General features: G+C 41.4%; 1 protein-coding gene across 8 annotated transcripts in view; it reads right to left on the bottom strand.

Annotated features, from left to right (window-relative positions):
- The window catches only part of tjp1a (tight junction protein 1a), a 150,300-nt gene that overhangs the window by 19,619 nt on the left and 114,681 nt on the right, over positions 1-16,000 (bottom strand). For all 8 annotated transcript variants that reach the window (XM_070555031.1, XM_070555032.1, XM_070555033.1 and 5 more), the window contains 14 exons: positions 13,417-13,473; positions 12,452-12,576; positions 12,272-12,374; positions 11,848-12,154; positions 11,616-11,719; positions 11,116-11,284; positions 10,812-10,944; positions 6,382-6,521; positions 5,903-6,008; positions 4,263-4,413; positions 3,110-3,218; positions 2,819-3,038; positions 1,930-2,114; positions 454-549 (listed from right to left, as the gene is read on the bottom strand). In XM_070555031.1, the coding sequence (XP_070411132.1) occupies positions 454-549; positions 1,930-2,114; positions 2,819-3,038; positions 3,110-3,218; positions 4,263-4,413; positions 5,903-6,008; positions 6,382-6,521; positions 10,812-10,944; positions 11,116-11,284; positions 11,616-11,719; positions 11,848-12,154; positions 12,272-12,374; positions 12,452-12,576; positions 13,417-13,473 (2,005 nt within the window). The remainder of the gene's footprint in view (positions 1-453; positions 550-1,929; positions 2,115-2,818; positions 3,039-3,109; positions 3,219-4,262; positions 4,414-5,902; positions 6,009-6,381; positions 6,522-10,811; positions 10,945-11,115; positions 11,285-11,615; positions 11,720-11,847; positions 12,155-12,271; positions 12,375-12,451; positions 12,577-13,416; positions 13,474-16,000) is intronic.

The following is a 16,000-nucleotide window of genomic DNA, read 5'->3' as shown; positions in this document are numbered from 1 at the left end:
CACCACATTTAAGATAAGCGATGAAATAAAAATGAATATTCAGGTCTGCTTTGTGTCTGAAAGAGAAAAACAACACACACTCTAAATGTGAGGGAAAGTGACGGGGAGGAAATCTAGCATGAATGATAATATTTTGACATTAAACTGAAGCCGATCTCGTGAAGAAGGAACTGATGGACACTGATGGATGTTTGTTTTCACAGGAAGCAGTAACTGCTATAATAACCACCAACATAACCAACCCTAACATCAAATCTTAGAAAGCTAGAACAGAACTTTTACTAAACACTACAGCTGACTCAAAGAGAACATCAGTAGTATGTGAAGAACACAGCAGTTTGCTCATCGTATTTCAGCTTGCGAGCTAGATGCTGACACTCTGGTCTCGGTCCACGAGACACAGAAAAATACCTCAGGAAACATAAAGAAACTGAACAGTGTGTCCTTACTTACTTGCTTGTTCAAAAATGTCTGGCTCCTCTCTGGCTAATTTAGATCGGGCCACATCTGCAATCGGCCCAAAGATGACCACAGGCCTCAGGAACCCAGCTGTAATCAAAGGACGCCGTGTCAGTAAGAGCGAACAAGCAACATAAATCAGTCAGCGCATTTTCATGTCCGAAAACCAAATGATTGCTTTAGCCCTACTGACGTCCAACAGAACTGAGGTAGCTATATAGGGTGGGGTGGGGGTAAATAACCACATTTCTCTGGATGTAACCCACATCCCAGCTTCGCTATGACCGGCCTGGGCATTCTCGCTTTAGGAAGTGGTGATACCGTGGGAGAGGTCTTCTGATGATGTCATCGCCACAAGACTGCGTGAATCTGACGTGTACTGCCTAATCTATGCTTCTCCATCAGCTCTGTGAGGGAAAGGCGCAAGGTAAATTGTCTGTATTTGTATAAAGCGCCTTCTTAGGGTTCTACACCCCCCAAGGCACTTCACAGTCATCCACCCATTCACACACTGGTGATGAGCTGCAACGTAGCCACAGCTTCCCTGGGGTGCACTGACAGAGGCAAGGCTTGCCGAACACTGACACCACCGGTCCCTCCGACCAACACCACCAGTATGTACCAAACACACTGAGCTGCAGCGCTGTTTGTATCCATTCCTTATATCATTGTGCACATCCTGCTTTTACTTCATCTGCTTCTCTCCCACCAGCCTTTTATATGTGTGTGACGCTATAAGCTAACATGAAAATGCTAACATGAAAGGGCGAATATGGATTCAAACAAACTTCATTCGATAATTTGATTTTCTAACAAACATGTAAACTAAGACAAAGGTTCCCATTCTGGTGAAGGCATTAGCTCGATTCTTGCCATTGCTCGATGTAGATGCACATGTAAACACATTGAATGGCTGTTTATGTTCAAAGTCTAAAGAAAGAACTATCCAGGCACAATAACTTCAAGTACAAATCAGCCCAAGAAGAAAAAAACAAAAAAACAAAAAATATATATATATACCGTATTTTCCGGACTATAATTCGCACTATTTTTGATAGTCTGGCCGGTCCTGCGACTTATACTCCGGAGCGACTTATATACCAAATTATGTAGGCTATACCGCGCTGCTGCGGGCCGGCTCCGGACAAGGGATGAGCTCTCCTGCCCCACTGGGAGGGTTTCAAACACCGCCATCCTCTGCTGGAGACCGTGGCGCGCTGCGGCGCCCGCGTTATTTATTCTGTTATTGTTACCGGTACTTGTCTAGCAATATGAAACGCTTGGTCTCAGATTTTGTAAGAAAAATAATAAAATTTCTCCCCAAAATGCAACTTGTATATGTTTTTTCTTCTTCATTATACATTTTATGGCTGGTGCGACTTATACTCCAGAAAATACGGTACATACTGAAGTGAGTGAATAAAAACAACAATGCTTTATAAAATAATGTATTATTGCTACTGTACTTACCTTCACGCAGCACAACCCTCTCGTAGGCAGGGAATTTGGTCTGAACAGGCTGGGCCGACAAGTCATCCCTGCTTTTCCGTAAATTTCTCTTGGAACTTCGCAAACCTCTGAATCTCCAGAAGTCGGCCCTGTCCCCCCCAGGTGTTTTTGGAAGGGTGTACTGCACACTGGACAGCTGTTCAGCTCTGGCCAGGAAAGAGTAGGCACAAGGTTAAATGGTTTGAATTATGGTTCATTTGGTACAACATGCTGAAGCTACCATGTTGTTGTTACCTGTAGCAAAAATAAAAGAACGTTTTAACATCTGCAAACCAACTCAAAATGTCATTTTTTCTTGAATGACTAAGAAATTGAAACTCATAAACAGTATAAAAATGATAAACCTAAGGGAATTTCCCACTTTGCTAATCTGGACATGAAGAATAAAAAAAAGGCATCTTTGAAGAATCAGCTTCCAATAATTTATGTGATTAAATTACTGCACATACAATCGATCAATAAAATCTACAATTTAAATGACTGAAAGCACCATGGATAAGAGGTAAGTGTGCTCAAGGAATTCAAGGCTTTTTTCACAGATGCTTTAAAAATATTAAATGAAACATGGATTATTTTTGGCAGATATGATATTGAAGAGACAGTTGCAAGTATGTGCTGTTGAAGCATGATATAAAACATCTAACCTAATCTAAAAAGTTTCACCACAAACAGAATGTTTAAATGTCGACTCACACACCCACATATATTTAAATGAGGGGCATAAAATCTCCACCTAAACTGTCTCATTCTACTTTCACAACTATAACAAAGCTTATTTCCTTTTCCTTCGCTCATTACGCCCTGGGACGAGCTGTGCAAGTATTAAAAGGTGTGACAAAACATCTTTCACCTGTTCTTGTTTGGGATGATGCCTCTTTCCACTTCCTGGTGGTTCTTGCCGATGCGGATGGCGAGCCATGAGCCTAGTTTACCGTTGTAAAGCGTGTCTACCACACGGAACACCTCCCCCTTGTTGAAGCTCAGTCCATATGGAGACTCTTTCTCATATTCAAAGTGTGTCCGAATGTAAAAAGAGTCACCCACATCTGATTCAACTATCTTCCGATAGACTGAAACGATAGGAGGACGTAACAGGTTATTTGGAGAATCGCTGCTACACCACAGGAGACTAAAGACTCACCGTCCTTCTTTTTCTGAGCCAGAATGGTAACAACATCTCCTTTTGGAAGATCCAACAAAAACAAGACCGCTTCTTCTCTGATGATATTTGCAAAGTCCACATTATTCACCTACAAATACAAAAGTAAAATCATTTCACTTTGATCCGGATTAAACCACTTTTAAATGATTTTTAAAAATGCAATCGGATGATGGATTTTAATGCCATTTTAAACTATTTTTGGGAAACTTGACTTCTTGTCGTTCAAAACGTGAAACGCCTCACTAGAAGCAGCTTAGAGTATTACTTCTGGACTGGTCTCCTGCTGCTGTACTAAACACAATAACTGCTGTTTATTGACTCTGCTTGAAGTGCAGCAGGAGAATCAGAAACACATGGCCTGGGTCACTGAACCTCAAAAAGGCACCTTTATCCTTCTGAGAAACAGAAAGGCCTGGCTTCTTTATCTCTGCTAGCACACCGTGACCAAAGGGAAACCACCTAAGGATGGAAAACAATGTCCTGGAAGTCTCAAGGATGTGTTTGTGCCGTCGACGAAGCACACGGTCATGACCATTACACTGAGTGGAGGAATATATGATGCAATAGCAAGATAATGGCAAAAACTTGATGTTTATTAGATTAACAGAATTAACTATTCAGCCTCCGAGCACTGCAGCAGAAACGCACGACTGGATCGAACGCTGACATAAAGGTGGTTTCCGTCAGCCCATCAACAAAGTTATTCTAGTGTTCAGTCAGACAGTCAGTCAACTGTTCTGGAGTCAGAAGAACTATTGTGTCTTCACACTGGAACCAAAAAGAGTTCTGACACAAGCCAGAGCTTCAGAATGACTCATAAACTAGTAAAATGCATTGTGTTGTACTCCCAAGATCCATCGGGGCCATGAATGACACAGTTTTATTATTTATCATCTAAAATTGTGTGGGATGCTGTTTCTTATCGACTTCTGACAACAGCAACAGATGTTCTTTTCACCGTCAACACCTATAAAAATAAAAGTTAATGCTTTTGAAACAGACACCATTAGATGCTGATCTTTCTCCCGCGCCTACTCAGATCTTTTCGTCTGCCATGTTTGTACACACATTTTCCTAATCTGCAGTGAGAAAACAGAAGCTGTGCAACTCCAGAGAAGGGAGTGCAGCATACCCTGAGAATCTGGTCGCCCTCCTCCAGCCCCTCCTTGGCAGCTGGACTGTCCTCTAAAACTCCGGCCACAAAAATTCCCACGTCGTTCCCGCCTGCTAGCCGCAGACCAACGCTCTCTCCCTTCTTGAACTTGACCAGCTTCATACTTGGTCTGCAGGAAAACACAGTGAGGAAGATTGAAGCAAAACATGTCAGACAATAAAATATTAAAAACAAAAAGTATAATTCCGACAGATCCATGAGACAGGGTCAGGAAAGCACAGCGCATTATTAGTGACGTGAACAATGTGCACTTGGTTTATAGCCCACTTCATGCAGCCACTGTTGACATTTGTTACCCCTACTTCACACTGGAAGCATCAGTGGCGCAGAACGCCTCAGCTTCAAATTAGAATCCATTATAGCTTATGGGGGTGATGTGGAAATCTCCGGGCATGTCCCAGAAGCAGCTTGCTGCGCCCTGTCGCTTCTTAGCCTAGCCTGCCGGACTCCTCCTCTGTTTAATTCTGCACAGAGAAAGGGTCTAGGAACTGTCCTATTCAAGTAACCCCACCCCCTGAGAATTCTAACCGAGCCAATCAGCACTGAGTGACGTACGTCACACACCATAACGCAGAGTTTCTCATAAACGTGGCAACTGAAGCGAAGTTCACTGCGGCTCTTTCCTCTGATCTAAATGACTTGGACACGTCTTTAAAAGAACAAGTAGAAGCGCTAAAAGCCTTTCTTCTAAAGAAAGATGTTTGCGCTGTCGCCAGACGCCATTTTTGACTACAGGTAGAACACTACAGTGTTGCGGACGTCACACACAGTGACGCTCAGTTTCTCATAAACAACGAAGACAGTGGCGGAGTTCGCTGCGGCTCTTTCCTCTGTTCTAAATGACTTTAATGTCTTTACAACAACAACAAGTAGAAGCGCTAAAAGCCTTTCTTCTTCTCCTTAAAAAAAAAAAAAGATGTTTGCGCCGTAGCCAGACGCCATTTTTGACTACCGCTAAAAAACAACGGCGTCACGCAGCACAGTCGGCATTTACGTCTCTTTTCTGATTTTTGAGCTTCCTAGTCCCGCCCCTCTAGTGCCTCTCTGCCTGTGAGTTGCCAGACTCTTTCTCTGTGCAGGATTAAACAGAGGACGAGTCTGGCAGGCCAGGCTAGCCACTTTTGGGACACAATTTCTGCAGTCATGTAGGGCTAGACAGGAAATCACATACAGTTTCAGTGTAACTCAAAATAAAAGACTATTGCAGAGATGCAATTTCATATCTATGTAGATTACGTCAAAACATGTGACCTAACGGCTTATTTACTCCCTGAATCGTTCCTGATGTGCAGTGGTGTGTATTTCATGGCTTTACTCCTGGCAGTGGAGAAGACCAACATCATATTTGACATCAAACAGCGATTTGAAACGTGATTTCCTTCTTTTTGGTTGAGTGACGGGTGGCATAAACTCGAGGGATTTTGTGATCCAGTGAGGAGCACGGTGAGGAAGCCATTCCGTAGCCAAGACTCTCCCGGTGTGTACTGGATCGCAGCAAAAGTCCCAAGTAAACCGTCTTGCTGCCGCTCCGCTCCACCGATGTTTGCAGTGTGAAGTAGGGGTTAGTCATTTAAAAAATTAAGAGCTAAGAAGTTTACCTGAGAATGCTGTCATCATGAGCAGCACTGGGCACTGGGGCATCAGACGGGCTGACAGGCAGGTCCACGTCGGGCTGACCAGGCTGTGCATACACTGGCTTTGGTTCTGCAACAAGTAAAAATCACTTTATTGTACTGATCTTTTAAAACACAATAGACTCTAAAATGTTAAATTAGAACAAAAATCTGTTTTAAAAGGGCGCAATTTGCTTTGATTTATGCCAAAGATGCTTTTTTTCTTTCAGTTGACAGAAGCTGACATGTTGCATTTATTACACTGATGCTTGAGGTGGGTGGCTGCATCAGAATGTACTGACGCTTGTTCAACTACAGGTAATTCAAATTATTTACCTCAGGAATTACAAATAAATAGTTTGTGTCTAAGATGACAGTTTAAGCTTTTATTGATCTGGAGACTGTGTTAGGAGGTGCAGGTTAGGACAAGCTCGAGTTGCTGGGTTACTTTCTAGTAACTTTACCAGGCAGCGGAGGTAACTGTTTGTCATCTCTGGAGCTGGCCTGGTCACTGGCCTGAGACCCCACACCGTCATCAAAGCTTTTGACTGGTGTGGACATGACCCCTGGTTTAGATATGCGATCCTCTTCTCGACTACGATGACTAAAAAAAAAAACAGAAACACAGTTCAGCTGAATGACAGACAGAACACACGCGTTTTAAATCAGTGCAACATTTTTCATGCGTGCCCTTTGTTAAGAAGTTCTATCATTTCCAGAAATTAATGGGAAGAATAAAAATAACCCAACTATGTCATGGAGGCAATAAGTAGCAAAGTCATTTAGGAATATCTTTTGGGGAATTGGAACACAGAAGATTCTGGAAATAAATCATGTTGAAAACGGATTTTCAAATCATTTTACGACTGCGATGAAATCCTGTTCATCTTTCTTTTTGTTTTTTAATGTCATCTTTGCAACTGACAGGCTGTACAAACTTGCTTCCAGCTGCAGAGCTTGATGAATATTCATATTTATTTAATTTTTGGTTGTGACGGCTTGTTAGTCTTGCATAATTACTGCACCAGCTGTGAGGAGCTTTGGTCAGCTCACATGCTGTTTTTAAATGCGCTTGATAAATAAATTGGTATGGTATATTTAAAAGTAAACGTGCTTTGACTCCTACAAGTTGTGGAATAAAAATGTCTGCAGCTTAAAACAATAGTTGAATTCCAGTCGGATCACATGACTTGTCCTGCCAGAGTTAGGAGCTTTACTCGAAAGCTTTTGAACAAAAATGTGACGACGCAGGTTGTTAAAGCAGCTCAAACTACAACTGAGTCTTCACACCTGCCATTTCACATTCTCCTTAAGCAGAAAAATAAAGCACAGACAAAAATAATTTAATCACAAACATAATAAAAATTAAAAACTGAACAGTTGCACATATTTTCAGGTATATGCCTCTTTCTCAGGGACGAATGTGAAAGCTGTGCAGCTGCAGCATATACTTACAAGCCCAGCCTTTTCTAGGTCTTTGAACTAATTCAGCAGTTCTCACCACAATGCAGTTTTCAAACAAGCATCTGTGTATTTCTTTAAGATTATTGTGGTGGAGAAAGAGCGGTAAATGCATCCTGATGTTAAATAACAGGAACAAAATAAGAGTCTGAGATTGTTGCGCAAGCATCAAATCAAAAATAAAGTGAGAGGTCCAAACTAAATAACTAAATAAAAAAGTGCTAATGGGCTGGCCTCAATCTTCAGCTCCTTGCAGCAGAAAGGTGCTAAAAAGGGCGTGACAAGGACACCGTTTACTGCACCCAACGGACTCAACAGAAAAAAACAAGATCCTTACATTCTTATAAAGAAAAACTCTAAACAATCATCCAGCTAGACATTTAAATCACTTGGCAAAATTAAACAAATAGAAAAACAACAACAGTTACTCACACAAATGACTCTGTAAGTTGAACCATGATGGTTATTAAACAGATGTTCTCTTAATCCACCATATAAACTGCATCAGAAGCTGGAGTACATCTAAACTCACTGACAAACACTTGATGAGGAACTTTTCATTGGTCACATGCTAATCATTAAAAACCCAACATTAATGTTCAGACCCCATGAAAAGAATTCCCCCAAGCCTTTCAGCCAATCAGGTTAAGCCGACCATCCAGCGTGGTCCAAAGCACTGTGGGAAGTATGTCAAATTCTGTCATGCCCCTGCTAAAGGGGAGACAGTAACAACATTCCTTTGCATCAGTCTAGTGACCAAATCAAAACCACTGCTGAACTGGAGCCGGTCAGTCAGTATGCATCCTCATTTATGTTCCAACTTTGACAATGAGTTTTAAAAACAGATAAGAAATAGATAAGAAAACAATGTAAAAAGTTTCAAAATAAAATATTATCTAGTTTTAAAGATGCGCTCCTTTCCAGTGGAAGCAACTGTGCAGCAGTGCCTTCACCCCACATTACAGTTGTTCTCAAATGCTAAAACACAAAAGCCAATCCTCTAAACCAAACGACCAGTTGTCTAAACACATTTACTAAATCCAGCCATCATTTTCCAACATCATAAACACATTTCACATGAAGACACAATTCACAAAACACAATCCTCCGTTCTCATAAATCTAAACACATTTTTCCTTGCTAAAACACAAGTTGCAAAAGAACTCTGCTCATATTCTCAAACGAAAGCTCATGTGATGCCAAACGCTTGCCACAGGCAGCACTGATTGAACACAATGAACACACCTGTCGTCATTCATTACACACAACGACTCAAAATTGTAGACAGTGTTTGCTAATGCTGTGACAACATCTCCTCACCTTCCTAGAGGAGCTAAAAGACATCCTCCTGGACCGCCAACAACACCATCCTGGGCCCGCACATCACATTTATGTGATCATTTGGGAAAATGTCCGCTTCCACAGAACTAACCAAATCAGAGAGTGGTTCACCACCAACAGTAACCACTTTTTAAACGTCTGTCTGTCACCCTACTCCCCTTTCCTGAACCCTATATAGGAGTTCTTCTCGTCGTGGAGATGGACGGTTTATGACAGACAACCATACACCAGAGAGAACCTCCTAAGGGCAATGAAGCTGGCCTGTGGTGACATCCCAGTGGAGGCCTTACAAGGATGGATTTGCCATTCCAGGGCGTTTTTCCCGCGGTGCCTGGCAAGAGACAATATAGCCTGCAATGTGGATGAGATGATGTGGCCCGATGCAGCTCAGCGACATGATGCCGCACAGTGATTGTGGTGTGTGTCTGTGTGTGTTGTGAATAAAGTAAATAAAAAAATTTCACACCCTGCTCATGTTGTCAAGAGTACTGTTGTGTGCAATAGATTCTGTTTTTGCATTGAGTTGTGTTACAGTAGTGTACATGCAGAACTTTCTATAGATTTATACCCTTCCTATGAAACTCACAAATCTAAATGCCTAATCCTCTGCAGAGATCTAAGAAGATCCGTAACTGTAAAGTTTCTAAAAATGGGCAGTTATGAAACAAAGAACCTTCTCACAAATTGAGCGTTGTGTTTTCAATTGTTTTGCTGTAGTGTGTAATGATGTGTATAGTGTTTACATTTTTGAAAGCTTCGAGCTGCTCTTTTGGTGTGAAAGTTTGAGTTTTGAAGTGAGAAGGTGTGGTTGTGTTTATGTACTTTTAGAAAAGGGTGTTGTGTTTAGACATTGGGGAACATGGAGGAAACATTTGTGAAATGTGTTTTAGCATTTGAGACAAACTGTAATACCGGTATGGTAAATCCAGTGTGACAGGATGAATGAAATGGCTGCACTCATTCAAAAAGTATAACTGACAAGCAGCTAGAAAGCCTGTTCGGCAGGCAGCAATAAAGCGGAAGGACATCCGGCTACAACAACAGCTGTTTAAATGTGTAGGCTTGTGTGTGATTGTGGCCAAAAGGCTGCACTGCTGAGGGAGACTGGAGATTTAGCAAGGTAACTTTAAATGATGCTCTGGCTTTTTAGGGCCAACAAGCAGCTTTATTTAGTGTGTAATCATGGCAACAAATGCTGAAATGTTGTTTACCTGATAAGTGAGCAAAATGTCACACAGCAAAAGAACTCTCAGAATGAATCTGTGTGGATTGTGAAACAGTTGGTTTGTTTTTCTTAAAAAGTGAATTCTGCCTTCTCACCAACTATCACCAAGATGTAACATCAAGAGAAGTCACAGGTAACATTTGCTCATTTTGAGTTTTGCATAGTTCTGGTTAAAGAAAAAATTGCTATTCAGTACACGTACACACATCCTAAACCCTTAAAATGACAGAAGCCTGAAGAACAGAACTACTTCAACAGCAACAACCCCAACTGCACACTCCTCCTCACTGGCACCTGTGGTTGAGTTTCCACGACTTTGAACAAGGTCTTTTTAGCACAGTTCTATATTGGTTACCTGAAAATTCAGGCTCATAAAAACAAAAACTACTCAGATGATCAATTTGATCATCCAGACTTTCTTAAGGGCAATGCTTCAAAAACCCACAACCTCCAGTCTAAAGAGTGAAAACCCCACAGGAACTATCTTGCAGTAAGAAAGAAGGCAAACAGGACTTATGTTAAACATATGTGTGGTCATAATTACGTAGCTTTGGACTCTATTACACATTTTTAAAACAAGCCCTCACTCTAACAGCGGACCATCGATCCCACCTTTCCTGCCCCGTACTCGGCCATAGAAATCCTTTATCGGAGCTCATTGATGGCTCCACAGGGAGAGTGATGGTTTATGCATGTTATGCCTCCACATATTGATTGATACTCTGGTGCTGCAAGGTTGCTTACTCAGCACCCCCTCACCTGTGGGTGTGAGCATGATGTATGGAGTGGGTGAGAGTACGGCTACATGGCCGTGTCACGTGTGACATCGTTGTCCCATCATCTGAAGTGTGTGTGTGTTCCGCCTACCTGCCATTGCTCATCTGCCGAGGAGAGTAACGGAGGTGGTCCGCTGTTTCTGGCCTGTCAGGTGACCTTGATCGACCTCTCCCGTGGGATCGGTTGGAATGGTCTGATGTCAGTGAATGTATCTCTGAAATGTCTGAAATTAAAATTGATCACAAAAAAAGCTTAGATTGATTACTGAAATGAAATTCAAAATAGTGACACTGTCAGAGTGGCGTCCGTTCCTCACGGTGTTTGAAACGTTTTATCGTTTAAGATTCACATCTTTTTTTTAAAAACTCTGTTCCAGCTGCGACTGTCGCCTCACCATCTCTGTCTGAATTATTGCCCGATGGGATGCTATCATCAAGGTCAGGAATGTTGAGCAGCGTGGCTCTTTCATCTCTCTGCACCACCATCTTCAGCTTGCCCTTTGACCTCTCAATCAGCTTCTTGGCATCTATCAGTGAGAGGTTCTCTGTAACGGTGCCATTGATCTGTTGGAGGAGGAGCAGCAGCTCAGTACAAGCACTTACTGTGGATTCTCTAACGTTTGGAGACATTTACAGAGACTATGAATGCTTTTAGCATTTTTACAGACACAGAAAGTTCAAAATAAGCCAAATGTATATGAGCCAAAGAAAAGGAATAAAAGAATTGGGATTTCTGCTCTAATCATTTGTGACCTCATTATAGAAGCCACATTTAGCAGATCACAGCACGGGATACAATTTCAGGGGGAAAAAATGAAAGGAAGAAACTTGATCTTCTTTTATTTTGCTTTTCCACATTCAGGCCAATTTGTACAAGCTATCTCGTTTGTCTCACCTTAAGTACAACATCTCCCTCCTGGATGTTTCCGTCTCGGGCAGCAAGGCTCTCTGGAGAGATGTCTTTCACAAAGATGTGGCTGGCCAGCCGCAGGCCATATTCTGTTGTCAAAGGTGACAAACATAACCATCATGTCAACAAATATTATCCCTCTGCAGCATGTATTAATTAAACCCATGAAAAACAAAACTGATATCCAAGATTTTGAACCCCACAAAATGAGGCTAACCTTCATTTTTGCGAGATTTGACAAGTGTGACCTTGGAAGGCTTAGATGGAGCAGATGAGCTTTGTGATCGGCGGTCAGATCGCGGCGAGTTACTCTTGTCGCGGGAGGCACTGTGTTCTCGCCTCCCGCGGTCATGACGCTTACTGGTGCCCCCGCTTGCACCTCCAGAGGCACTTTGACCAGCCCGGTCACTGTGATGCGGATAGGTTTCATCTTCATCTGTGTATTCTTCCTCATGCTCAGACACCGTCTCCCTGTCACCTGGCTTAGAGGCTGGAATTTGTACTTTCCTTTTCCGACGAATGGTCTAAGAAGAAAATTGTTTTTTGGCTTTATTCTTATTCATTATGAAAAAGATCAAGTGCATCTCTGCAACACTGTGACTCTCTGTAAGGACTTTTATAAATATAACTGTTAAACTTACTATCTTTGCATTTTTCCCACTCTTGCGAAGTTGTTGAACAGCATATGCATGCTCTACATTGTCCATAGAGACGGCATTGACCATAACAACTCTGTCATTTTCTCTAAAAATGATACAGACAGTTAACTATTTGGCCAACCTAATGAAGCAGAATCATACAATTTCCAAACAAACACTTACTGCAATAAGCCCTCTGCAGGACCTCCTTTCAACACATCAGATATCACAATGGACGTCTCTCCACTCTGGAAGTGAGGATTGTCTCGCCCACCTGAGATGGCGATACCAAACCCAAATCCAGGAGCCTAGACACATCAAAACAAACACAACAAGACTAACCAACACTGCAAACAAAAGGACAGAAATATAAGATTTGACCTGACGTTTGCCCTAAACACAGCAGCATGGCAAGGAAGGACGTAACTTAATGTTTTCAGTAACAAAGCTACGCATCTGTTCTCTATTTTAGCTGTACTAATGATTTTGCAAAAGACAAACCAGAGCGGGCATAGCACAAGCAATCCAAGGCTGAGAACCACAGGTCATACTGGGCCAACTCTTCAGCCTCAAAAAAGCTGTTACTAATTAGATTACAGCAAGCAGGCCAGTCTAGACAGGTGCTCTCCACAATCCCACGATACAACAACATCGGCTAAGTAGACTTAATGGTCTGAATGCTAAAGTACAGTCACAGATCTAAGATGGAGTAAGACTATAGCTTAATATTTTAATTGTAAATGCCAGTTAAGACATATTATTTAGGACTGGTGCATAATTGGAAAATTAGAAAAGCAGTCTAATCTAATTTATTTAATGGGAAAAATGGGTCAAAATACTGATCTTTTTTCCTGGAGATGTATTAAGAAGAAGGGTATGTTGCCAGGAAGGAAATGAAATGAAGTAGCAAGGAAAGGGATGCCGATTTCAGTCTTCCTTAGCCTTGTTTCCTGCCATCTGGATTCCCTGACTATTGTTTCAGCCGTACATCCTGCTGCTATGGCACAGTTTCTCTGAGCAGAAGACTCAGAGATGGCCAGAGGACAGAAAGTAGCAGGGAGAACAAAAAGGAAGCGCATGCTGCCAAAGACAGACACAAGAAAAGGGGTAGATATGAAAAAGTGGTTTAAACAGTTGTTATCACTTACCCTGTGAAGGGTCACTGTGTGCTGCTCCCATATGACAGTTTCCTCCATAGCTGCACTCTGCAACAAAACACACAAGATCAAAACATCAGTAGGCTAGTAAATATAGCACAATTAATACTAGTGAAGATTTTAGAGATGTTCTGTAAAAAAAAAATAAAAATAAATCTCACTTCTAAAGCTCTCCGAGTTTGTTAGAACTGTAACTAGGGATGTCCTGATACAACTTTTCTACTTCCGATACGATACCAGTATTGCAGCCTTCAGTATTGACCAATACCGATATAAATCCGACACGATATCAGCACCAATCATACATACTTTCACCTATTTCATACGTGTAGAATGTATGAAAAGCTTGATCACAGGACACTACTCAAACTGAGAATAAAATGCAGCGACAGTAAGCATGAAAAAAACAACCAACTTTTTATTAGCCATTGGTTGCATAAATGTAAACATTAAACATACTGTATAACAAACAAATAAAAGACTAAATAATAAATTAAAAGACTCTAAAAAATATTTAAATTAATAATTAGTAAGTAAGTAATAATTAAACAAAATCATAGCTTTTAAAAGTGAAAAATACTAATTCAAGGTCACTTTAGTTATGTTTGATTGTCGGCAAATGATAGGAACATCTGAGTGCAGGCACATAAGAAATATAAAACACAATATCAACCATTGATCAACTGCTAAAAGTTCAGTGTCCTAGCTTTCAATTTCACACACTGCGAAAATCCTCATGCGGTGTTTTGAGATGCTGCTTTGAACGCACAATGAGGTTGGACGTATTAAACTTTTCTGGCTCTGTTCCACCATGGGAAACGTGTGCATGGCAAATGTTGCACTGAGCCACACGGTCTTTTTTGTTCTTCGCTACTTTGCTAGCATGCACTGTTCTGACCACGTGGGCTTTGCATGCAAAATCTGGGCTCTGCTGGATAGAATTGCTAGAATGTAATTTTAGGCTGCGCGACATGGCCTAAAATCTATATCACGATATATTGAGGATTTCACCTCGATAACAAAAAATGGAGGATAACTACAGGTATACACAGAAACAAAAGTTGTCCACTAGATGGGGCTGTCACATGTATTACGTGACAAGGTGATACAGCCTCTTAAAGGGACATGACACGTTGTCAACCTACACACATTGATTTATTATCACATTTATTAACATGGGGAAAATGATCTCGATAAGAGTCAGACATTTCGATAACGACAAATTTTCGATTTATTGCCCAGCCCTAGCAGAACGGACTGCTTATACTGAAGATTTTTGATGCAGTCCGATATACGCCGATAGAGGTTTTGGGCCGATATCAGAACCATTTCTGATATCGATATCGGAATGGGACATCATTAACTGTAACATTACTAGACTGCTAGAAATGAGATGTATGACGTCTTTACCAGACAACAAAAGCAAAACACTGAAGGAAGGCGGAAAGTAAAAAATTTGTTTTATAGGAATTTTAAAAATCGTCTCTGAAATGTGCGCAAACATAAATATTTGGTATGAAATATTTAAATTTGATCACACAGACAAGGTGCAAAATTTGCATTTAGTCAGCAGATCTTCACAAGCATACAAACTGCAAGCGCACAAAATGTAATATCTGGTCCCATTTCAGCAGACAAGCTAATCTGTCTTGATTTTTTTGCTTGACTTAATACTGGAGTAGCAAAAGGTTACATGTGAAAACGTTACAAATGACTGCAGCATGCTTAAGGTCCAGACGGGGATTGGTCGAGGCCCTGAAGAGTGAATAAACATTCCCATATTATTCCAGGCTGGATAAACTATGTTTATGTTTATTTATTTGGCAGACGATTTTATCCAAATCGACTTACAATCTATAACCTATAGGGCACGTTGTGATCTGTGGGGGAAACCGGAGAACCCGGAGGAAGCCCACGCATGCATGGGGAGAACACGCAACTCCACTAAGAAAGGCCGCAGCCGAGTTTGGAACCTGCAACCTTCGTGCTGCGAGGCAACAGTGCTAACAACTGCGCCACCATGCAGCCCAGGAGAAGTGAAGTGAAAAATATAGATGTAGCTGTTCCTTTGGTACTGCCACACTGTTCATTCTAGATAAGAATATTTACCTTTATATATCTGACTCATCATGCATGTGCATTTGTTCACATATTCAAATATTTGATTTGTATTCGTTTTGAATTGAATCCCCTCTGCTGAAACCAGCAAAACATAAAGAGTTATATAGCCCTGCTAATAAAAAGCTATCAGACTAATGGTGTTGCTTAAATGAGATAAGATAGCATTTAATGTCTTTTTCAAGCAGGAATGTTCATTCAAACTTACAGCATGCCGTTTTCATCTTTAAATCACAGCTTTACCCTACTTCTCTGCAGCTGATTAAGCAACACTGTTGCCTGCCTGCAGGGAGTGATGGTAAAGCCGTTTGTGTCAGTGTGCTGAGCACAGTCCAATGTGAAAGCAGGGAGGAAAAGACAAACATCAACACACATAGAAGGCTACTAATTTACTGCTGCTTCCACAACCAGCCTTTCAAAATAACAGCATGGCATCTAGCCACCCTGTCATTGTGAT

This window comes from Nothobranchius furzeri, chromosome 9, assembly GCF_043380555.1.
Source record: "Nothobranchius furzeri strain GRZ-AD chromosome 9, NfurGRZ-RIMD1, whole genome shotgun sequence".
NCBI lineage: Eukaryota > Metazoa > Chordata > Actinopteri > Cyprinodontiformes > Nothobranchiidae > Nothobranchius > Nothobranchius furzeri.
This window is presented reverse-complemented; position numbering and strand designations above follow the sequence as displayed.